The following is a 25,725-nucleotide window of genomic DNA, read 5'->3' as shown; positions in this document are numbered from 1 at the left end:
TGTGGTGCGGAGCAGCTGTGCCGGGGCCCGGTGTGTGTGTGTGTGTGTGTGTGTGTGTGTGTGTGTTGCTGAACTATGCTTGGACTGGTGTGTCTGTTGCTGTGCTGAGCTGTGCGGGGGGCCGGTGTGTGTTGCTGAGCTTTACCTTTTGTGTGTTCTGTGCTGAGCCATGCGGTGGCCTGTGTGTGTGGTGCTGTGCAACTGTCCTGAGGCCGGTGTATGTGTGCTGTGCTGAGCTGTGCGGATGCTGGTGTGTGTGTTGCTGAGCTGTGCCTTTGTGTGTTCTGCGCTGAGATGTGCGGGGGGCCAGTGCATGCATGTGTGTTTGGGCGTTTTTTGTGTGTGGTGCTGAGCAACTGTTCGGAGGCCTGCGTGTGTGAGCTCTGCTTAGCTGTGCAGGGGCTGGTGTGTGTTTGTGTGTTGCCGAGGTGTGCCTTTGTGTGTGTGTCGGGCTGATCGGTGCCGGGGCCAGAGTTTTTGCTTGTGTGTGGTGATTAGCTGTGCAGGGGCCCGGTGTATGTGTGTGTATGTATGTGTGTGCGCGGTGGTGTGTGTGTGTGTATGTGTTGTGCTCAGTGAGTTGTGCGGGGACCGGTGTGTGTGTGTGTGGTTGATGAGGAATTGCGTAGCTGAGCTTAGTGGTGAAGCTGTGTGCGTGGGTCTCTCACTGGTGATACTCCCGGAGGGCATGGAGGACCGGGGGCCTCTCGTCATGCATTATTGTATTTGAGGGGCTCCTCTAAGTGCTGTCCTGTAGGTTGATTACCGGGGGCCTCTCGCCGTTCCTTAGGTTGCGTTGCCACTATCAGTAATGACAGTGTTCTAGACGTTGCGTTGTACAGTACAACAGTAAATGGGATTAATAGAAATCTCATGCCTTCTGTGCTTTTTTTTTTTTTTTTTTCCGTTGCTTAAACTTGCCTGCGATGTGGGTTTCTGAGCTGCAGCGTGTCAATATCTTTCAATTGTCGCAACTCGGTATTCTGGGCAGAATTTCCCCGTAGACTTGCATTTGATGCGGTAAATCTGCAGTTATAAGATGCACATGTGTTGTAAAATGAAAAAAAAATGTGGTCGCTCGCCCCCTATTTGTTAACCAAGTCAAGGTAAAGCTTTCTGGCTTTTCCTGATTGCTCTGGTGCGGTGGTAATGGTAGTTGATCTGCAGCGTCTATGCAAGGCAAAAAACACTGCGGATCCACAGGAAATCTGCAACGTGTGCACATACCCTTAGGCTGGGAAGGGCCCAATAACCAGGGACCTTATCATCCTGATAATATAAGCCTGCAGCTATGTGCGTTACCTTGGCTGGTTATCAAAAATACATGGGACCCCACATCCTTTTTTTTTTTTAACCCTTTCGTGCCCGGGCCTATGTTTGCCTTCGTGACCGGGCCAATTTTTACAATTCTGACCACTGTCCCTTCATGAGTCTATAACTCTGGAACGCTTCAACGGATCCCGGTGATTCTGAGATTGTTTTCTCGGGACATATTGTACTTCATCTTAGTGGTAACATTTCTTCGATATGACTTGATATTATTTATGAAAAAAAATGGAAATTTGGCAAAAATCTTGAAAATGTTGCTATTTTCAAACTTTTAATTTCTATTCCCTTAAATCAGAGAGGCATATCTTACAAAATAGTTAATAAATAACATTTCCCATATGTCTACTTTACATCAGCACAATTTTGGAATCAAATTTTTTTTTTTTTTTGTTCGGTTGTTATAAGGGTTAAAAGTTGAGTGGCGATTTCCAGGTCACCACCTGACAGCACCATGGAGGACGTCCTTCTTATCCATAGTGGGACAGGAAACCACGAGAGCTTAAAAGGACCCTCCCCCGACTACCCTTCAGTGATTTTCCAAAGTAACACGTCTGGATGGATGAAAAAAGAGAATTTTATTTGAACAAAACAATCATTATAAAAATGTTACAAATACGCTGCATACTTATGTGAATTAACATTTGTATAATGATTGTTTTGTTCAAATAAAATTCTCTTTTTGCATCCATCCAGATGTGTTACTTTGGAAAATCACTGAAGGGTGGTCGGGGGAGGGTCCTTTTAAGCTCTCGTGGTTTCCTGTCCCACTATGGATAAGAAGGACGTCTTCCATGGTGCTGTCAGGATGGATTCCTGGAAATACAATTATCAGTAGGTTTAATTACCGTTTTCCAGGTCACCACCTGACAGCACCATGGAGAAGTACCAAAGGAGATTTTTTGTCCTAGGGTGGGACTACTGCATGAAGCACCTTCCTGCCAAAGGCTAGCTGAGATGACACTACGTCTAGTTTGTAATGCTTAGAAAAGGTACTGAGACTAGACCAGGATGCCGCCCTGCAGATCTGATCTGCCGAAGCACCCCCTTTCTCTGCCCATGAAGCGGCTATAGCCCTGGATGAATGAGCTTTAAGGCTGCCTGGGGGACTCTTTCGCTGTGTGTGATAAGCTAGGCTAATGGTGGACCTAATCCATCTTGCAATGGTAGATTTCGATGCTTTTCTCCCTTTATTAGGATCTCTAAAAAGGATAAACAGATTAGGCTAGTTTCACATTAGCGTTTAAATCCGCAGCGTTTAAAACGCATCCGCAAGTGGTGAAAAAAACGCATATTAACGCGTACAAACGCGTCGGTTTTTAGACGCATGCGGTGTCGCATGCAGTTAAAAAAACGCCGCGTTTGTACGCGTTTATATGCGTTTTTTCCATCGTTTGCGTTTTTGGTGCGCATGATGAGAAATTTCACAAGAGAAAAATCAAGATAACCAGACACCGCCAATGGGACTACAGAGGGCGTGTAGTATGGGATCTCTATATATAGACCCTAGGGCTACAGAAATCTTAACAGTTTGCTACTGTATCCTGTGTCATGATGGATCTTCGCATGGAGAGCTTTTATTTCAACCTGTATTTAAGCATCAAGCTGTTTCTTGCCTGTGCTTTTGCTTGGGAGCAAGACAGAAATCGCGAAAGATGGAGAAGGAGACAACGTAGGTGTTTTTGGAGACACCCCATTATCGAACTACGTGAGAGCCGTGGAGCCTATCACACGCTCTATGCCGAGCTTAATGCCAACCCGGAGAAATTCCAGGAATACACAAGGATGTCGCAAGACTCGTTCCGGGATTTGCTTTCTCGTGTCCAAGGAGCCATACGGAGACAGGACACCCAGCTCCGTAGAGCGATTCCTCTGGAGGAACGTCTGCTGGTTACATTAAGGTACGTTCCAAATATAAACCAATGACAGTCCAAATTTTGTGTTTTCTGACATGTATTTTTTGGGTATTTTCCTTTCTTTCTTTAGCGTAACCACACCATAAAAAGAATAGATTGTAATGTTTTTTGTGTTTGTTTTTCTTACAGGTTTCTGGCAACCGGAGAGAGTTTATCATCCCTCCACTTCCAATACCGGCTTGGAATATCCACCCTGTCCGGAATAGTTGCGGACACCTGCCGGGCTTTGTGGAATGTACTCCGGGATGAGTTTATACCCCTATCCACCGTCGACATGTGGCTTGAAATTGCGGAAAAATTCTGGAGTGTGTGTGATTTCCCCAACTGTTTAGGAGCGGTGGATGGAAAGCACATTCGCATTATCAAACCAGCCAGAACAGGATCGGAGTACTTCAATTACAAAAAATATTTTTCTGTTGTGCTCATGGCAATAGCTGATGCGAACTGTCGCTTCATCGCCGTGAACATTAGAGCTTTTGGCCGTGGCAACGATTCCCAGACTTTCAAGAACTCGGATATGGGCCGCCGTGTGTATGGCAACAATTTCAATTTTCCCCCGCCACAACCTCTCCCCAACACTCAAGGTCCACCGATGCCATTTGTTATGGTTGGGGATGAGGCCTTTCAGATGTGTGAAAACCTACTGAAGCCCTATTCCAGTCAGGACTTGAACCACACTAGAAGGATCTTTAACTACAGACTGACCAGGGCCCGAAGAACAGTAGAGTGTACCTTTGGCATTCTGGTCGCTAAATGGCGCATTCTTGCATCAGCCATAAATCTAAAAGTGGAAACAGTCGACGAGGTGGTCAAAGCCTGTGTGGTTCTGCATAATTTATATAATGGTTAAGGAGCAACCCAACATTGAACTGGATGAACCAGTTGCACACCCACTGCCCGATTTCCAGCATCACCCGCTGCGGTCAACTGCAGCAGTTGGTCTCATACGGGACCAATTTGCTGCCTTTTTTGATTCAGATATTGGACGTGTGTCATGGCAGGACAATGTTGTGTAAATGTCCTGTTGTAATTCGATCTGTACCAGTAATTTTCTACAATGATAATAATATTTCTCATTAATAAACTTTACTTTTGGTTGTGTTGACCGTGTCTCCTATCTTTTTCCTCTCCAAACCAAGGCTGTCCTAAAACTGGCAGTATTTGATCTATATTTAATATCAGTTTTTGTAATCCAAAACCAGGAGTGGGTGATAAAGGCAGAGGTGCTAGTTATTATGTTAATATCATAATTTAACTCTAATTGTTCCACTCCTTGTGTTGGCTTACAAATACTGATATAAAACACTGGCCACATACTGCTAGTGTTATGGCAGCCATGTTGCTTTATTGGTAAGCTTGTTGATGTCATTGCGTCCTGATTCTGTTTTGCTGTATCCATTGGACACAAACTGAAGAGACAATCACTGTCACACTATCTACACTCATCAAGTCTGGTGTCAGAAATAATGAATTCATGATGCACATATTACAGCCTCATGAATTCACTATTTCTGACACCTGTGCAGGTGAGCATAGATATGCAGTGTGTGACCACCATTGTCCCCTCAATTTGTGTGTAATAGATTATGTATAAAGAAGAGAAAATGGAGGTTATACAAGGCAGCTCTCTACTCAACAGGTCAGGTGTTATAACTAATGAGTTTTTTGACACCTGACCTGTTCAGTAGAGGTCTGCATTGTATTTCCACCATTTTCTCTTCAGACTGCCACACTAGGCACAGACAAAAAGAGATTATGGAGATACATGTAATATTTTTTGGCCCACCTCATATCTGTATACTAAAGACGCACAAAGCTGCAGTCTTTTTTTTTTTTTAACTACTGGAGATATGATGTGGCCCAAAAAGTAAGAGTGTGGCGAAGTTTCTTGGCGCACGGTGTGTGTTGCCGGCGGCGGAAGACACAATAAACCAAACATAATTGTGGCAAATCAAACTTTTTTATTTTGTAACAACCAAAAAATTTATTTACTGCGCCGGCTTGGGGTAGAGTGATGTAAACGGGGGGTGTGAAGCACTGAGGCCTGGCTAACCGTGGAGGACTCAGAGGTGGCAGGAGAAGGGGCAATGAAACTAGAAGGGTCTGGAAGTTCGGGGATGGGGCTTGACACGAGAGGCTTGAGACGCACTGGAAGGGTGAGACAAACCTGACATTACAGACACGTTGGGAGGTGAAGGTGGAGGAATGCTAAGAGTCCTCTGTTTTGTTTTTTTTTTTTTGCTTGCCTGGTTGTGGGAGGTCTTGGTGGGCTCATATGGCGTGGCGTGGTGGCGGGTGACCTGTCAGGGTCCGGCTGCACTGTGTCAGAGTCCATAGTGCTCGTAGAGCGTGCAGCCATGCCAGAGTCCATAGTGCTCGTAGAGCGTGCAGCCATGCCAGAGTCCATAGTGCTCGTAGAGCGTGCAGCCATGCCAGAGTCCATAGTGCTCGTAGAGCGTGCAGCCATGCCAGGGTCCTGCTGCATCGTGGTGTCAGTGGAGGAGGTCCAAGCAGGAGCAGCGGATGTCATGGTGGTGGCGGTGGGATGTCCAACTGCACTCGGCATGGTGGTGGTGCTGTAGTGGTGTCCGGTTGTGGAAGGAATTGAGGTGGCCGTGCAGTGGGATGCAGCAGAGGTCGGCATTGAGGTCAATCGTGACGGCACAGGTGAATATGCCGCCACTGTCTGCTGGAAATACCGACTCTGCTGCATAGCCTGCACGTAAGCAGCATTGCAGGCCTGCATGACACTCAGCTGGATATCAGGAGTAAGGTGTTCCAACATGCCCAGCTCAATTTGGTTAAAAAAATGATGTGCTGGCCTCTGGAGGTCAGCTTTCACTTGATAAAGGCTTTTGCTGACCTCCTGGATACGTGCATTCAAGAGGTTATGTGAAACATCCATTTGGTCACCCAAAGCCTTGATTGCTTCGTGTAAAACCGAGCTGAAGTGCAAAAACTCAGGCATGAGTGACCTGTGCGAAGCCCTCTGCCGCTGCAGGGAGGAGCCCAAAACAAAGGGGCAGTGGAAGAGGACTGCGAAAGGGGAAGACCTGATGGACCAGCTCCCTGGTCTCCAGTTAGTGTGGCAGGCCCACTTGCTGCAGCGCTGCTGGATGGCTGGGACGGGTCCGTGGCTGTCGGATGAAGGACCGCTCCAGAACCTGGGCCAACAGTAGTGCTGTATGTGCTGTGAAAAAAGGGAAAAGATAATTAATATCAAAAATTTACCAGACGCAAAATCCTGTGGAATGTAAAAATACATATTATGGCAATACAATACAACCTAATGCACGTGATAAATACTTGCGTTCTCTGGGTAAGGACCGGTCTTAAAAATGCCAGAACTCGATGGTATTTGTATCGTTTGATCCTTGCTCCTGAACCACTGGGAACACGGCTCTTTTGACGCAGGTCCTTGTTGAAGCGGTCCTTCATCGAACGCCAACGTGTTTTGACTTTGGACACTGTTAAAAAAAAAATTGTGGTCAGAAAAAGGACTTTTGGCCGTGCTCACACAACTGTGTGTGATGACAGAAACTCCTGAGAGTTTCTGTCATCACACACAGTCGAGTGAGCACGGCCAAGGTCTCTGCTGCTTCACACTGCAGTGCAATACTTACCAAATGCATTTCGGACCCGTGTCAGGGCGTTGTCCCAGCCATCCCACATCGCTTGGGCCTCCTCATTCCATAAGCGCCGGATCGTGACGTTGTTTGAGTGCAGTGGATCCCGGGTGTCCCACAACGGGACTCGCTCCTGGACCAGGGAGATGAGGAGGTCATTCTCGATAAGATCATCCTCCCATTGTGAAACCTAAAAATTAAAGAAAGTCATTACAGTTTGCTCAATTAACATAAGGAAAAGAAAGAAAAAAGATGCTGAGAAATGGCATGAATAGGAAAGTCAACATACAAAAGGATTCCAGAAGAAAAAGTAAAGTGGAAAGAAAGGAAGATTCAAGAATATTACACTGAGGACAGTCAGCCTTGTATACTTACCCGCTGGCGTCTTTCCACCGGACCTTGACTCCGCTGCTCCTGTCTCTGCCGCAGTAGAAGAGCTCTAAAAAAAAAAGAAAAAAATCAAATTGTCACATGTATCGATGTGACAGTGAATACTTACCAATCTGACGAGGCAAGTACTCACCTCACTGACATGCTCCACTTCCGACTGTCGTGGACGAAACTCCTCACCAGAAGAAGAATCCGAAGAAGACATTCTGATGCATGTAGAAAGAAAGAAATGCAAGAAATTCGGACATGTAGAGATAGAAAATAAAGGCATTGGCTAGGATATACTCACATTGTTCTGAGGCTTGTTTGCTCCAAGGTGCTGTGGTCCATCTGCTCTGCTTGGCTGTCCGCTGTGGGCCGTCTGCTCTGCTTGGCTGTCTGCTGAGAAGTGACCTGCAACTGTCCACACCCTCCCTTTATCACCTTGATGGTGGGGGGTGGCTTATCAGTGTCTAGACATGTTTTTCTCAATTGAAACGCATGCTTTCAAGAACGCAACCAAACGCATGTGCTTGTAAACGCATGCGTTCATATAGACAGCAATGAGTTTTTTTGTCGCAATACTTGCGCAATCGACCGCATGCGTTTCCAGGCGGTAAATAGACGCCTCTAAAAATTACTACATGTTGCATTTCTGCGCCAAGACGCAAACGACGAGACAACGCATGCGTCGTCAAACGCGGCAAAACGCGAACACACAAACGCATGCGTCAATAATGTTAAATATAGGAATACACAACGCATGCGGTTATATGCGGTACAAACACTGCGGCCACAAGCGCAATTGTGAAACGAGCCTTACTATCCTGTCTACAGGCCCTAGTTGCCTCCAAGTACTTAAGTACGGTCTCCCTAACATATAACTTATGGTAAAATTTCTCCTTCTGGTTTTTAGGAAACTGACAAAATGATGGAAGCACTACCTCCTGATTCATATTTGAATCTGAGACCACTTTAGGAAGAAAACCTGGATCAAGTCTTAAGACTAGTCTATCATCAAATATTTGCAGATAGGGGTTCTGAGTGGACAAGGCCTGAAGTTCCCCCAGTCTTTTAGCCGATCTAATGGCTACTAGGAAGGCTGTTTTGAGGGAAAGATTAGCAATGTCTATACAGTGCCTACAAGTAGTATTCAACCCCCTGCAGGTTTAATAAGATGCAAATAAGTTAGAGCCTTCAAACTTCAAACAAGAGCAGGATTTATTAACAGATGCATAAATCTTACAAACCAAAAAGTTTTGTTGCTCAGTTAAATTTTTATAAATTTTAAACATAAAAGTGTGGGTCAATTATTATTCAACCCCTAGGTTTAATATTTTGTGGAATAACCTTTGTTTGCAATTACAGCTAATAATCGTCTTTTATAAGACCTGATCAGGCCGGCACAGGTCTCTGGAGTTATCTTGGCCCACTCCTCCATGCAGATCTTCTCCAAGTTATCTAGGTTCTTTGGGTGTCTCATGTGGACTTTAATCTTGAGCTCCTTCCACAAGTTTTCAATTGGGTTAAGGTCAGGAGACTGACTAGGCCACTGCAACACCTTGATTTTTTGCTTCTTGAACCAGGCCTTGGTTTTCTTGGCTGTGTGCTTTGGGTCGTTGTCTTGTTGGAAGATGAAATGACGACCCATCTTAAGATCCTTGATGGAGGAGCGGAGGTTCTTGGCCAAAATCTCCAGGTAGGCCGTGCTATCCATCTTCCCATGGATGCGGAACAGATGGCCGGGCCCCTTGGCTGAGAAACAGCCCCACAGCATGATGCTGCCACCACCATGCTTGACTGTAGGGATGATATTCTTGGGGTCGTATGCAGTGCCATCCAGTCTCCAAACGTCACGTGTGTGGTTGGCACCAAAGATCTCGATCTTGGTCTCATCAGACCAGAGAACCTTGAACCAGTCAGTCTCAGAGTCCTCCAAGTGATCATGAGCAAACTGTAGACGAGCCTTGACATGACGCTTTGAAAGTAAAGGTACCTTACGGGCTCGTCTGGAACGGAGACCATTGCGGTGGAGTACGTTACTTATGGTATTGACTGAAACCAATGTCCCCACTGCCATGAGATCTTCCCGGAGCTCCTTCCTTGTTGTCCTTGGGTTAGCCTTGACTCTTCGGACAAGCCTGGCCTCGGCACGGGAGGAAACTTTCAAAGGCTGTCCAGGTCGTGGAAGGCTAACAGTAGTTCCATAAGCCTTCCACTTCCGGATGATGCTCCCAACAGTGGAGACAGGTAGGCCCAACTCCTTGGAAAGGGTTTTGTACCCCTTGCCAGCCTTGTGACCCTCCACGATCTTGTCTCTGATGGCCTTGGAATGCTCCTTTGTCTTTCCCATGTTGACCATGTATGAGTGCTGTTCACAAGTTTGGGGAGGGTCTTAAATAGTCAGAAAAGGCTGGAAAAAGAGATAATTAATCCAAACATGTGAAGCTCATTGTTCTTTGTGCCTGAACTACTTCTTAATACTTTAGGGGAACCAAGCAGAATTCTGGGGGGTTGAGGGGTTGAATAATAAATGACCCTCTGAAAAAACTTTTCACAATTTAAAAAAAAAAAAATAAACAAAGAAATAACATTCTTTTTTGCTGCAGTGCATTTCACACTTCCAGGCTGATCTACAGTCCAAATGTCACAATGCCAAGTTAATTCCAAATGTGTAAACCTGCTAAATCTGCAGGGGGTTGAATACTACTTGTAGGCACTGTATCTTCTGCTAGATCAAAAGGATTTTTGCACAACTCATTAAGGACCAGGTTAAGATCCTAAGGGGGAACAGTTTTCCTTATTAAGGGTCTTAAGGTACCGTCACACTAAGCGACGCTGCAGCGATACAGACAACGATGCCGATCGCTGCAGCGTCGCTGTTTGGTCGCTGGAGAGCTGTCACAGACCGCTCTCCAGCGACCAACGATGCCGAGGTCCCTGGGTAACCAGGGTAAACATCGGGTTGCTAAGCGCAGGGCCGCGCTTAGTAACCCGATGTTTACCCTGGTTACCAGTGTAAAATGTAAAAAAACAAACACTACATACTTACATTCGCGTCCCCCGGCGTCCGCTTCCTGCACTGACTGAGTGCCGGCCATAACAGCAGAGCGGTGACGTCACCGCTGTGCTGTGCTTTCGCTTTACGGCCAGCGCTCAGTCAGTGCAGAAAGCGGACGGCGGGGGACGCGAAGGTGAGTATGTAGTGTTTGTTTTTTTACATTTTACACTGGTAACCAGGGTAAACATCGGGTTACTGAGCGCGGCCCTGCGCTTAGTAACCCGATATTTACCCTGGTTACCATTGTAAAACATCGCTGGTATCGTTGCTTTTGCTGTCAAACACAACGATACACGGCGATCTGACGACCAAATAAAGTTCTGAACTTTAATCAATGACCAGCGATATCACAGCAGGATCCTGATCGCTGCTGCGTGTCAAACACAACGATATCGCTATCCAGGACGCTGCAACGTCACGGATCGCTAGCGATATCGTTTAGTGTGATGGTACCTTTAGCCTCAGAGCTGCCCTGGAAAAAACGAGCTATCCAGGGGTGGGAGTGCCCTATAGAGTCTGCCACTATTAGAAAATCATCTAAATAGGGTACTATTGTGATGTCTCGATTTCTCAGATAAGCCACTATTTCTACCACAAGCTTTGTAAAACCTCTGGGCGCTGTCGGCAACTCGAATGGGAGGCAATGAAATTGGTAATGGTAGACTCTTCCTTCTTTTTCTACCGCAAATCTGAGGTACTTTTGGTGATCTGTGAAGATTGGTACATGATAATATGCACTCTTTAAGTCTAAAGTGCACATTACCACGTCTTTTCCTAACAGGGGAATTGTAGAGCGTATAGATTCCATTTTGAACCTTTTGTATTCTAGCCATTTGTTTAGGGGTTTGAGGTTTATTATAGTTCTGGATTCCCCAGAAGGCTTCTTTATAGATAAAAGGCCTGAGTAATGACCCCTTCCTACTTCCTGAGAAGGGACTGGGGTTATTGCTGCCATCCACAGAATATCCTGGATGTCCAACCACATAGGGGAGACTGAAGAGAGATGGATGTTTGACACACACAATTTTTCTGGGGGAAGGGAGTCGAATTCTATTCTGTACCCCTGAGAGATAACCTGGAGAACCCAAAGACTTCTGGTAATCTTCCCCCACTCTATCCGGAAGTTCAGCAGCCGCCCCCTATTCTGATGGCGTAATTTCCTTCGAAATTCTGACCTAGAGGTTGAGGGACCTGAATCCTTATTTTTGTTCCTATTTTCTCCCCCTTTTTGATAGCTCCATTTCCCCTGCTTTCCCTTACCCCTATAGTCTGATCTTAGGCTATAATAGGGCCTGCGAAATGGCTGATACTTTCTACATTTTTCCTCTGGAAACTCTTTTTTCATCTGAAGCTTTTTCCAGAATATCAACAAGAATGAGTCCAAAGACTCTACCCCCTAAGAAAGGGATGGAGCACAGCTTATTTTTTGAATGAACATCACCTGACCAGTTATTCAACCATATAGCTCTCCTGGCTGCATTTGATAAAGACTGGCCTCTAGCTGTGAACCTAACTGACTCTGCAGTAGCATCTGCTAGAAAGCCGGTTGCTAGTTTTAGTAGAGGAATTGCTTTAATAATGGTCTCTCTAGGGGTTTTAGCAGACAACTGATCCTTCAAGTCATCTACCCACAAATGCATTGCTCTCGCCACAGATGTTGCCGTTATATTTGTGCGGATTACCGCCGCTGAGCTTTCCCGGGCTCTCTTTAAGAGCCCATCAGCCTGGCAATCCATCGGCTCCTTTAAGTTTAGAGGAGTCCTCAAATGGAACGGCGGTTCTTTTGCAAGAGGAATGTCAATTTTTGGGATAGCCTCCCAGTCCTTGACTTCTTCATGATCGAAAGGGAGGTGGAGTCTGAAGTCTCTAGGAATTAATAACTTCCTTTCCGCTTCTTCCCATTCTTCTAAAATCCTAGAACGAATATGGGCATTAACAGGAAAGACTTTTGAGGTCTGAGAATGTAGCCCCCCAGACATTTTGTCCTGAACCGTCGGAGTAGATGCGGATTCCTCAATCTGCATAGTCTATCTAACTGCTCCCAGGAGCTCTTCTATATCATTAGACAAAAACAAATATTTCTTCCCTCTCTCTGGAGGATCTCTGCTTAACTCTTCCTCCTCCAGATCTGATTCAAAAGAGCTGTCCTCGGACGATAGATCCGATTCTCTCATCTCTATGGATCCTGGGGGTCAGACTGGATGGGCTGGGGAAATGTTAAGCCAGATATTGAGGCCTGCAACTCCTCTCTGACAATGGCCCTCATATTTATCATTAGAGAGGCCTGTTCTTCTCCCACAATACGACTGGTGCATGACTCGCAGAGAGACTTCTGCCAGGAGTCCTTAAAGGGCCACTGTCACCCCCCTCCAGCCGTTATAAACTAAAAGAGCCACCTTGTGCAGCAGTAATGCTGCAGTCTAACAAGGTGGCTCTTTTAGTTTTTGATTCATTTATTACCTCAATAAAGCGTTTTAAAAATTGGCCACAAATACCAGATTTTGTACCTGGAGGCGGTCCGAATCGTCTTCTATGAAGCTCCCAACTGCCGTCACTCTTCTCTTCAGGGGCGATGGTCGCCGCCCCCTTCGCGCTGTTGCTTCTTAAATCCGGCGCCTGCGCTGTGCGTGCCTGCCTGGGGCAGGCGCAGTCTTCATTGTCAGTCACAGCTCAGACGCAGGGTGCCTGACTGCGCCTGTGCAGGCAGTGCGGCCACCCTGTTCCTGAATCCCCGCCCCGCACTGTGTTATTCATTATGCACAGTGCGGGGCTGGGGTTCCTGGGCATGCGCACTGCGCTTGTCAAACGCTCCCCCGGTCCCCCGCCTTCCAGCATTGCCGGAATATACAGGTTTCATTGCCGACGTTTTGAACAGCCACAAAGAACAATGCTGGAAGGCGGGGGACCGGGGGAGCGTCTGACAAGCGCAGTGCGCATGCCCAGGAACCCCAGCCCCGCACTGTGCATAATGAATAACACAGTGCGGGGCGGGGATTCAGGAACAGGGTGGCCGCACTGCCCGCACAGGCGCAGTCAGGCACCCTGCGTCTGAGCTGTGACTGACAATGAAGACTGCGCCTGCCCCAGGCAGGCACGCACAGCGCAGGCGCCGGATTTAAGAAGCAACAGCGCGAAGGGGGCGGCGACCATCGCCCCTGAAGAGAGGAGTGACGGCAGTTGGGAGCTTCATAGAGGACGATTCGGACCGCCTCCAGATACAATATCTGGTATTTGTGGCCAATTTTTAAAACGCTTTATTGAGGTAATAAATGAATCAAAAACTAAAAGAGCCACCTTGTTAGACTGCAGCATTACTGCTGCACAAGGTGGCTCTTTTAGTTTATAACGGCTGGAGGGGGTGACAGTGGCCCTTTAAGTCTTATGGCACAAATGGGACATTTCCTGCACCTCCCGGATTTCTTAGCCAAGGCAGAAGCCTATAACACACAAAATATATAAAAAAAAATGTTGCATGAGCCTATACACTTGATTGAAGATCTGAGGGAGCAGGCCTCTGCCCGGGACTCACATGCCCCTGGGCCTCCTGCAGTATCTCTGGTTTCGGATTATCCTCCATACCGCCGGATAAGTCACACATACCTTTATACTGTTGCCGCCCTGTCTCGGACCTCCTGACGCTCAGGGAGTAGGAGAGAAGACGCTGCCCCATGCTGCCAGCCGCGACCCGGAAGTGACTAGCGCAGGAGCGCGATCCGGAAGCGAGCACCCACCGCGCTCCCGGACACGCCAGTCCCACTCCGAGATGACCTGCGGCACTACCCCTGGATCCGCTTGCGAAGGATGTACCCAGCAGAGGCGTTCAATGGCAGGTACATAGGGGTCTTGCGCCAAAGGTCGAGAGCCCCCCCTAGGGGGAAGCGACCCTGAACCAGGAGCAGCGCTACACTGGTGCTGCTGAGGGACCCTATAACTGGGGTGTCAGCGCGGCAGAGTCCTCTAGTGGGAAGGAAGAGGCCAAGCCCCCCCGATCCTCACTCTCTGCACGGGACAGACGGACGAACTCTCGTCGTTCCCATCCACAGTGGGACAGGAAAAACACTGAAGGGGTGTTAGGGGGAGGGTCCTTTTAAGCTCTCGTGGTTTCCTGTCCCACTATGGATAAGAAGGACGTCTTCCATGGTGCTGTCAGGATGGATTCCTGGAAATACAATTACCGGTAGGTCTAATTACCATTTTTTCATTTTTTCAACAAATGTTATAAAACAATTTTTTTTGTTTTGTTTTTTAGGGACCACCTCACATTTGAAGTCACTTTGAGGGGTCTATATGAAAGAAAATACCCAAAAGTGACACCATTCTAAAAACTGCACCCCTCAAGGTGCGAAAAACCACATTCAAGAAGTTTATTAACCCTTCAGGTGCTTCACAGGAATGAATGGAATGTGGAAGGAAAAAATAAACATTTACTTTTCTTCCACAAAAATTTTCTGGACCTAATATTTTTTTTACATTCTCAAGGGTAACAGGAGAAAGTGGACTATACATTTTGTTTTGCAATTACTCCTGAGCATGCCGATATCCCCTATGTGGGGGAAATCTACTTTTTGGGTGCAGGGCTCGGAAGGGAAGGAGCGCCATTTGACTTGTTGAATGTGAAATTTGCTGGAATAATTAGCGGTTGCCATGTCGCGTTTGCAGAGCCCCTGATGTACCTAAACAGTGGAAATCCCCAACATGTGACACCATTTTGGAAACTAAACCCCTTAGGGAACTTATCTAGATGTGTATTGAGCACCTTGATCCCCCAGGTGCTTCACAGTTTATAACGTAGAGCTGTGGAAATTTAAAAAAAAAAAAAAAATCACTTTTTTCCCAAATAAATCTATTTTGGCTCCATATTTTGCATTTTCATAAGGGTAAAAGGTGAAATTGCTCCATACAGTTTGTTGTGCAATTTCTCCTTAGCACGCCGATACCCCATATGTGGGGGAATACTACTGTTTGGGCGCACAGTAGGGCTCAGAAGGGAAGCAGCAGCATTTGACTTTTGGAATGCAAAATTTGCTGGAATCGATTGCAGACGCCATGTTGTGTTTGGAGAGCCCCTGATGTGCCTAAACAGTGGATAACCCCCAACAAGTGACACCATTTTGGAAACTAGACGCCTCAAGGAATTTATCTAGATGTCTGGTGAGCACCTTGAACCTTCAGGGGTTTCACAGAAGTTTGTAGTATTGAGCCGTCAAGATAAAAAAAAATAATTTTTAGTACAAAAATGCTATTTTAGCCCCTACTTTTTTATTTTCACAAAAGTAGCAAGAAAATATGGACCCCAAAGTTCGTTGTGCAATTTCTCCGGAGTATGCCAATACCTAGTATGTGGTGGAAAACTACTGTCTGGGAGCAGGGCATGAAAGGGAAGGAGTGCCATGTACAGTGCAGGTTTTGCTGCATTGGTTTGAGGGGGAAATGTCACATTGGCAGAGCCCCTGAGGTACCAGAACCCCCCCATAAGTGACCCCATTTTACAAAACTACACCTCTCAAGGAGTTCATCTAGGGGTGCAGTGATAATATTGACACTACAAGTGTGTCACAGAATTTGATACCATTGGACAGTGAAGAAAAAAATAATTTACATTTTTACCGCAAACAAATTTTTAGTCTCAGATTTTACATTTTAACACTGGGAAATGGGTAAAAATGATGCCAAAATATGTTAGGCTACGTTCACATTTGCGGTGTGCGCCGCAGCGTCGCCGCCGCAACGCACAGCGCAAATGTGAACACATGCACAACGCTGCGTTTTGCGCCGCATGCGTCCTTTTTTCCATTGATTTTGGACGCAGCAAAAATGCAACTTGCTGCGTCCTCTGCGCCCCGACGCGGGCGCCGCAGGGACGCATGCGGCGCAAAAAGCAAGTGCACCGCATGTCCATGCGCCCCCATGTTAAATATAGGGGCGCATGATGCATGCGGCGCCGCTGCGGCGCCCGACGCAAATGTGAACGTAGCATAACACAATCTTTTCTGAACTTGGCAATACTCCATATGTGGCCGTACAGTACTGCTTAGCCACACAGCAAGACTCTGGGACGGAGCGCTATTTGACTCTTGGAGAACAAATCATTACAGAATAGTTTCCAGACTCTATAAAAAGAGCCTCTAAATGCCATAAAAGCAGAATCCCCCTTCAAATGACCCCAGTTTGGAAATTATGCCCCTTTAGGAATTTATCTACAAGTGTAGTGATGATTTTGACTCCATGGGTGTTTTCCAGAAACAGGCAGCAGTGGATTTTGCTGAGTGAAAAATGTAAACTGCCGTTGTAGTGACCAGTACATTGCAGTCACCAGTACGTTAGGCCCAACCCGTGCTTCTGGATACATGCACCCATAAACTAGACGGACTCTCATCACTACAGAAAAGCCAAACATGTGGATGATATATGTGGTTTAGGTATGCTGTGGGGCTCTGAAGGGAGGGGGCAATTGAATTTAGGATCGCAGAATTTATTTTAGGGGGGTGAGTAGCCATAATGCTTTTCCAGAGCATTTGTGCTAGCAGTAACATGGAAGCCATAACATGGCAGATCTGAATGGGGGCTTGCTTTTTTTATGGATTTTATTGGGAACATTTTACATAACGTTTGGGATCACATTTATCTGGCACTCTATGCTGAGCACTTTGGGGTTTCTATCTAAATCTCTGAGTGACGTGACAGATGAAACCCCCGATCCATTAACTATGATGAGGCAGCAGTTACTCTGGACTTCGTCTGGTCTCTTGTTCAGCAGTGTCCTTTTCAGAGGTGCACAAAACTGGCTGACTACACTTTTATGTATGACTAAAAAGATGGACACCGCCGGATCACAGGTCAGATGGCATCCACAGTGCCTCCATCTGCCTCATTATGGGGAATCTTCCGCCTGGGGTTCCGTCTGAATCACGTATTTGAGAGATTTCCACGGAAATCCCGATGCAAACGCAGAGAGCAGGATAAATGTGTGCTGAGCCTTACTGCAATCTTTGGGAGGCAGAATGAAAAAATCAACAGCAGGTGAAGAATTTGGTTTTATATTTTTTCTTATGACGTTTCTCGGGTGATATAAGTGATTAGGCGGCTTTATTCTTCGGGTCAGTGTGATAACAGCGATACCAGATGTTTATCGGGTTTTTATGTTTGGCTGCTGTCACACACTAAAAGACGCTTTTTATTACAAAAACAAGTTTTTGCATCACCATGTTTTGAAAGGTATAATTTTTCCATATTTCAGCCGACAGTCATGTGATGGCTTGTTTTTTGCAGGTTGAGCTGATATATTTTTTTTTTTTTTTTTTTTTTATTGGTACCATATTTCGGGCATATGACATTTTTTTTTATCACTTTCTATTCTGATATTTGGGAGAAAGAATGATCAAACACCAGGAATTGTGTTTTATCTTTTTTTAATTTTTTTTTTATTTGATGTTCTGTGTGTAGTAAAATTAATAAAGCAGTTTTTATTCTTCGGATCTGTACGATTACAGCGATACCACATTTATATTTTTTGTGTGTTTTGGCGTTTTTTCCCAATAAAAACTACTTTATAGAAAAAATAAGGGTATGTGCACACGTTGCGGATTTTGCTGTGGATCCGCAGCGGATTGGCCGCTGCGCATTCGCAGCAGTTTTCAATGAGTTTACAGTACCATGTAAACCTATGGAAAACAAAATCCGCAGTGCACATGCTGCGGAATAAAACACGCGGAAACGTAGCGTTGTTTATTCCGCAGCATGTCAATTCTTTGTGCGGATTCCGCAGAGGTTTACACCAGCAGTGTGGATTAACCAAAATCAGTCCGGAAAAATCCGCACCACTTTCCGCAACGTGTGCACGTGGCCTAATTGTTTTTGCATCGCTTTATTCTGAGAGCTATAACTTTTTTTATTTTTCTGCTGTTGGAGCTGTATGGCGGCTTGTTTTTTGCGGGACAAGATGACGTACCATTTTTATTTTAATGTGACTTTTGATCTCGTTTTATTATACTTTTCGATTGGTGGCATGATGAAAAAGCCAAAATTTGTGCTCCGTGTTTGTTTTTTGTTTTTTTTACTGTGTGCGCTGAAGGAGTGAACAAGTGCAACCATTTTATAGGTTGGCTCGTTACGGACTCGGTGATACCGAATATGTGTACTTTTTTTGTTTCTTCATGTATATGTATTTATTGGTTTAATACACTGCTCAAAAAAATAACGGGAACACTCAAATAACACATTCTAGATCTGAATGAATGAATGAAACATTCTCATTTAATACTTTGTTCTGTACAAAGTTGAATGTGCTGACAACAAAATCACCAGTGGAAATCAAATTTATTAACCAACGGAGGCCTGGATTTGGAACGATACTCAAAATCAAAGTGGAAAATCAAATTACAGGCTGATTCAACTTCAGTGGAAATGCCTCAAAACAAGGAAATGATTCTCATTAGTGTGTGTGTGGCATCCACGTGCCTGTATGACCTCCATACAATGCCTGTGCATGCTCCTGATGAGGCAGAGGATGGTCTTGTGAGTGATCTCCTCCCAGACCTGGACTAAATTAACTGCCAACTCCTGGACAGTCTGTGGTGCAACGTGACGTTGGTGGATGGTGCGAGACATGATGTCCCAGATGTGTTCAATCGGATCTGGGTAACAGTCGGTCCAGTCCATAGCTTCAATGCCTTCATCTTGCAGGAACTGCTGACACACTCCAGCCAAATGAGGTCTGGCATTGTCCTGCATGGCCAACCACACCAGCATATGGTCTCAAAAGGGGTCTGAGGAGCTCATCTTGGTATCTAATGGCAGTCAGGCTACCTCGGGCGAGCACAGGCAGGGCTGTGCGGCCCTCCAAAGAAATGCCACCCCACACCATTACTAATCCACTGCCAAACCTGTCATGTTGAAGGATGTTGCAGGCAGCAGATCACTCTCCACGGCATCTCCAGACTCTGTCATGTGTGTCACATGTGCTCATGTAAACCTGCTTTCATCTGTGAAGAGTACATGGTGCCAGTGGCGAATTCGCCAATCCTGGTGTTCTGTGGCAAATGCCAAGCGTCCTGCACAGTGTTGGGCTGTGAGCACAACCCCCATTTGTGGACGTCGGGCATTCAGACCATCCTTATGGAGTTTCTAAACGTTTGTGCAGACACATCAACATTTGTGGCCTGCTGGTGTTCATTTTGCAGGGCTCTGGCAGTGCTCCTCCTTGCACAAAGGCTGAGGTAGCGGTCCTGCTGCTGGGTTGTTGCCCTCCTATGGCCCGATCCACATCTCCTGGTGTACTGGCCTGTCTCCTGGTATCGCCTCCAGCCTCTGGACAATACGCTGACAGACATAGCAAACCTGCCACAGCTCGCATTGATGTGCCATCCTAGATGAGCTGCACTACCTGAGCCACTTGTGTGGGTTGTAGAGTCCGTCTCATGCTACCACGAATGATAAAGCACAACCAACATTCAAAAGTGACCAAAACATCAGCTAGAAAGCATTGGTACTGAGATGTGATCTGTGGTCCCCACCTGCAGAACCACTCCTTTATTGAGTGTGTCTTGATAATTGCCAATAATTTCCATCTGTTGTCTATTCCAATTGCACAACAGCATGTGAAATTGATTGTCAATCAGTGTTGCTTCCTAAGTGGACAGTTTGATTTCACAGAATGCTCTCCTGTATCGGGGATGGGGGCCGCCTCTCCATGCCTCACCTGTAGGATGTGGCGTACCGATGGCCTAGCGCTGTGCCCTCTTGTAAGGCCTGGAGTACCAGGAGCTTCTCTCTGCTCTCCTGTAGGAGGCTGAGTGCCAGGAGACTTTTGCTGTGCTCTCCTGTAGGAGGTGGAGTACTGAGGGGGGTATTCTCACCTGCTCTCCTTTAAGAGGCCCAATACCAAGGGGGACCTCTCTCCATGCTCTCCCATAGGAAGCACAGTACCGAGTTGTCGAGCCGTGCTCTCCTGTAAGAGGCCCAGAACCGAGGGAGGACCTCTCTCTATGCTCTCCTATAGGAAGCACGGTACCGAGTCGGGGGGGGGGGGGGGGTTGTGGTGCCTCTCGCCATGCTCTCCTGTAGGAGGCGCACTACCGAGGGGGGTCTGCTATAGGATGCTCTGCTATAGGAGACACAGTACCGAGTTGGGGGAGGGGGCTCTCGCCATGCGCTCCTGTAGGAGGCACACTACTGAGGGGGTGGGGGGTCTCCATGCTCTGCTATTGGAGACACCGTACCGAGGGGGGGGGGCCCTCTCGCCATGCTCTCCTGTAGGAGGTGGGGTACTTGGGAGAGGGGACCTCTCGCCATGCTCTCCTGTAGGAGGTGGGGTACTTGGGGGAGGGGGCCTCTCTCCCTGCTCTCCTATAGGATGCACAGTACTGAGTTTGGGGGGGTGCCTCTCACCATGCTCTCCTGTAGGAGGTGGGGTACTTGGGGGAGGGGGCCTCTCTCCCTGCTCTCCTATAGGATGCACAGTACTGAGTTTGGGGGGGTGCCTCTCGCCATGCTCTCCTGTAGGAGGTGGGGTACTTGGGGGAGGGGGCCTCTCTCCCTGCTCTCCTATAGGACACACAGCACCGAGTGGGGGGGTGCCTCTCACCATGCTCTCCTGTAGGAGATGGGGTTCTTGGGGGAGGGGGCCTCTCGACATGCTCTCCTGTAAGAGGTGGGGTTCTTGGGGGAGGGGGCCTCTCGCCATGCTCTACTGTAGGAGGTGGGGTACTTGGGGGAGGGGGCCTCTCGCCATGCTCTCCTATAGGAGGTGGGGTACTTGGGGGAGGGGACCTCTCTCCCTGCTCTCTTATAGGACGCACAGTACCGAGTTGGGGGAGGGGTGCCTCTCGCCATGCTCTCCTGTAGGAGGTGGGGTACTTGGGGGAGGAGGTCTCTCGCCGTGCTCTCCTTTAGAAAGTGGAGGACTCACTTTGGACCTTTTGCTGTCTCTTCCTGTAGGACGTGGAGTACTGTGGGCCTCTTGCTGTGTCCTCTTGTAAGTCGTGGAGTACTGTGGGCCTCTTGCTGTGTCCTCTTGTAAGACGTGGAGTACCGGGAGCCTCTAGCCATTACAGTAGTTGGGAGGCTCTTCACCCATGCCCTCCTGTAGCGGATGGGAGGGCTTCTCTCCGTGCCTTCCTGTAGCACTGTGGCTCATTTATTTACACTGGGGTTGTTTTTTGATGGCTCTTCCTCTCCCCCCAGGACCCGGCGGTGACAGAACACCAGCCCAGCAGCCAGTACGCCACCTTGGATGTGTATAATCCATTCAACAACTTAGGGGTGAGTGTCTTAGAAAATGTTAAAATACATAGCACAGCTCCAGTGATGGGGGCATTCACTCCCCTCCTCACTCACACAGAATTTCCAGTAGGAAAAAGATCTGACATTCTAAACCTCTTTTAGTAGTAGAATTACATACCTTAAAATATGGAAAGTGAGGAAATCGCGTATGCATGAGAGGTGAGGAAACTAATTTAAACTCCCTTTGAAGCAGGGGACTCCTGCAGGGCCATGCAGGATGTCTATTTTGAGGAAGACTGAGATTTACTGTATTTTTCTGACTGTAAGACGCACTTTTTTCCCCAAAAAAAATTGTGGGAATATGGGGGTGCGTCTTATAGTCGGAATATACTTACAAAATACTGTGGCGGCGGTCCCGGTCCGACACTGCAGGGCGGTGCAGCCTCCCTTCCCAGGCTGGTGCGGTAGTGGTGCTCTGTGGTGTGGGGTGGCGCTTCTGGCAGGGCCGTATTTGCCACTAGGCACTTGAGGGCACGTGCCTAGGGTGGGGACAATGCAGGGGGCGGCACCTGAGCAAGGTTTGTTGTTTTTTTTTTTCCATAAGTCCTGGGTCACCTCCCGACCGACCGCCCCCACGCCCCCCCCCCTATTCATGACCATAATAATTGGTATCACATGACCGCTAACGCAGGAAGAAGGTGCTGAGCTGGAAGTCGGGACAGAGCCAGAGGGATGTCGGCGGCTGCGCGGTGAGGGACAGGTGAGTATGAGGGACAGGGGGATGAAGGAGGACATAAGCCGGCGCGCCATGCAAGATGGGAGCAGGAGCGGGGGGGGGTGGAGAGATAAGCTATGCATACAGGGGGGGGAGAATATGAGCCATGCATACGTGGGGGGGGGGGATATGAGCCATGCCTACAGGGGGGGAATATGAGCCATGCATACGGGAGGGGGGAATATGAGCCATGCATACAGGGGGGGGGAATATGAGCCATGCATATAGGGGGGAATATGAGCCATGCATACAGGGGGGAAATATGAGCTATACATACAGGGGGGGAATATGAGCCATGCATACAGGAGGGGGAATATGAGCCATGCATACAGGAGGGGGATATGAGCCATGCATACAGGGGGGGGAATATGAGCCATGCATATAGGGGGGAATATGAGCCATGCATACAGGGGGGAAATATGAGCTATACATACAGGGGGGGAATATGAGCCATGCATACAGGAGGGGGGATATGAGCCATGCATATGGGATGGGAGGGAGATGAGCCATGCATACAGGAGGGGGGGTCATTATACAGTATTGAGCATCATGTGGGATCATTATACAGTATGGAGAACTGTGTGTGGCCGTTATACAGTAGGGAGCACTGTGTGTGGCCGTTACACAGTATGGAGCACTATGTGTGGCCATTATACAGTATGGAGCATCATGTGTGGCCATTATACAGTATGGAGCATCATGTGTGGCCATTATACAGTATGGAGCATCATGTGTGGCCATTATACAGTATGGAGCATCATGTGTGGCCATTATACAGTATTGAGCATCATGTGTGGCCATTATACAGTATTGAGCATCATGTGTGGCCATTATATAGTATGGAGCACTGTGTGGCCATATTTGTTTGTTTATAATTATTGTATATAAAACAGTGTGATCAGCAGTGCTAAATGGCTGTGGTTGGGACTTGGATATGGGTGTGACTAGTTGTGAAATGGGTGTGGTCAGAGGCGTGGCCTAAAATTCCCTTCAAAAGTTGGGAGGTATGGTACCGCATTTGCCAGGTCACGGCAAGTGCCGCAAATCCCATAGGGAATGAATGAGGCCAAAAGCAGTGTTGCTATAAGTGACCCGTTACGCGGCACATGCAGAAAAACTGCCGGATCTGCTGCAAAAGGCGACTTTCACATCAGCGATTCTTGCCAAAGTCACTGCCGATAGTGTCATACTCACCAAAGGGGGAGGCAGCACTAAAAGTGCCTAGGGCAGCAGAAACTCTAAATACGGCCCTGGCTTTTGGGCTTTCACAAAATGCCGGTGGAGCACTGCCACATCACAGAGCACCACCACCGCACCTGTCGCAAAATGCCGGTGGAGCCCCACCGCACAACCACCGAACCTGTCGCTAAATACCGGCAGAAACACTGGGAACCCCAGAGCACCACCGCCACACCAGCCTGGGATGGAATTTACCGGACAGTAAGACGGGCCCCCATTTGACACATTATATATATTTTTTTCCCTATTTTCCTTCTGAAAGTTTGGGGTGTGTCTTAGGGTATGTGCACACTTTGCAGATTTGCCTGTGGAATTTTCTGTGCAGATTCTGCATCTCTTGGCAGAAAATGCAGGTAAAAATCCGCGCTGAATTTTTTTTTTTTTTTTCATGTGCATTTGTATGCGATTTTGTAAGCTAAATTAAGATTTATTTACAAAAAAAAAATTTTTTGATGTCCAACCTCTTCATTTACATACTCCATTGAGGAATGTTTACACATACTGATATAGATAGATAGATCTATCCATCCATAGATCGACTATAGATCGATCGATCATCGAAAAAAGTTGAAACGGCATTCCATATGGCAATTGTTACAATTGTCATATGGAGTGCTGTTTCAACTTTTTTTTCTTCTACGTACAAGGTTTAGTATATGAGACTTTGCACCCAATTTTTGCTGTGCTGTGCTTAAATTCTTTTTTTTTTTTCTGATTTATAGATCTATCTATCTATAGATCTAAACTCGCATGAGTCTCACACCTCAATACCCGGCACTTGGGACCGGAGCGTTCAGATGCATGGAAATACATGCAGCCACATACTCCGGTCCCGAGTGCCGGGTATTGAGGTGCGAGACTTGTGCGAGTTTCTCGCAAGTGTGACCCCTGCCTTAAACGCAATATCTTTTTAATTTAAATAAAAAGTCAAGGCGAAATATTGTGTGTTCCTGCAGAGAGATACATAGCAGTGTATGTATGATTCCCGTTCACTGGACATTTCCAATCAACGTGCTGTCCTTCGCTAGCTGGTGGTTGATTTCTTTTTTTGTTTTGCCTTTCATTTTAATTAATTTTATATGCTATATTGTTTTGCCCCCTTTGTAAAATATATAAGCGCTGCCTATAGTTCTGGATTAAATATAAATGTTATTAGTTCTGTTCCTTTTTGTTCTGTAAACCACACTCCTGAAAGCCATTTGCTACCAGAAACCATGTGTCCGATGTACATACACACACTTATTGTTATATATTCCATGTGTTGGAATCGAAGACGTATGTATCATATTGGTTCTCCAATAACTGGCCTATTAGTGGTAACAGCTGTGTAATTTTCCTGATGACAGGGGACAGCAGAGGGATGTTTGTGGCAAAAAGGTAACAGCGGGTGGATTATTATTAATAATAATAATAATAATAATTTATTATTATTTATATGGATCTGTGCGATCTCCAAGGTTGGGATCTTTGATAATTGGTGGGATCTACAGTACAGACCAAAAGTTTGGACACACCTTCTCATTTAAAGATTTTTCTGTATTTTCAGGACTATGAAAATTGTACATTCACACTGAAGGCATCAAAACTATGAATTAACATGTGGAATTATATACTTAACAAAAAAGTGTGAAACAACTGAAAATATGTCATATTCTAGGTTCTTCAAAGTAGCCACCTTTTGCTTTGATGACTGCTTTGTCCACTCTTGGCATTCTCTTGAAGAGCTTCAAGAGGTAGTCACCGGGAATGGTTTTCACTACACAGGTGTGCCTTGTCAGGTTTAATAAGTGGGATTTCTTACCTTATAAATGGGGTTGGGACCATCAGTTGTGTTGTGCAGAAGTCTGGTGGATACACAGCTGATAGTCCTACTGAATAGACTGTTAGCTGCTTTTTTCTTGACATAATAAGAATTCTAAGTAAAGAAAAACGAGTGGCCATCATTATTTTAAGAAATGAAGGTCAGTCAGTCTGAAAAATTGGGAAAACTTTGAAAGTGTCCCCAAGTGCAGTGGCAAAAACCATCAAGCACTACAAAGAAACTGGCTCACATGAGGACCGCCCCAGGAAAGGAAGACCAAAAGTCACCTCTGCTTCCGAGGATAAGTTTATCCTAGTCACCAGCCTCAGAAATCGCAGGTTAACAGCAGCTCAGATTAGAGACCAGGTCAATGCCACACAGAGTTCTAGCAG

The 25,725-nt window shown here is 46.7% G+C and overlaps 1 protein-coding gene across 8 annotated transcripts in view; it reads left to right on the top strand.

Moving 5' to 3' along the window:
* SCAMP3 (secretory carrier membrane protein 3) overlaps positions 1–25,725 on the top strand; it is a 44,894-nt gene that overhangs the window by 13,667 nt on the left and 5,502 nt on the right. For 4 of the 8 annotated variants that reach the window (XM_077256276.1, XM_077256281.1, XM_077256278.1 and 1 more), the window contains exon 2: positions 21,480–21,557. The exons of 2 other annotated variants lie outside the window; for them this stretch is intronic. In XM_077256276.1, coding sequence (XP_077112391.1) covers positions 21,480–21,557 — 78 coding nt within the window. Of the gene's footprint in view, positions 1–19,916; positions 20,802–20,855; positions 21,558–25,725 lie in introns of those variants that run through there. 2 more of the 8 variants (XM_077256296.1, XM_077256289.1) reach the window with 2 other exon arrangements.

Source organism: Ranitomeya variabilis, chromosome 1 (assembly GCF_051348905.1).
Source record: "Ranitomeya variabilis isolate aRanVar5 chromosome 1, aRanVar5.hap1, whole genome shotgun sequence".
In the NCBI taxonomy this organism is placed as follows: Eukaryota; Metazoa; Chordata; class Amphibia; order Anura; family Dendrobatidae; genus Ranitomeya; species Ranitomeya variabilis.
Note: the sequence above shows the minus strand (reverse complement) of the source record. Positions and strands in the feature narration are given on the sequence as shown.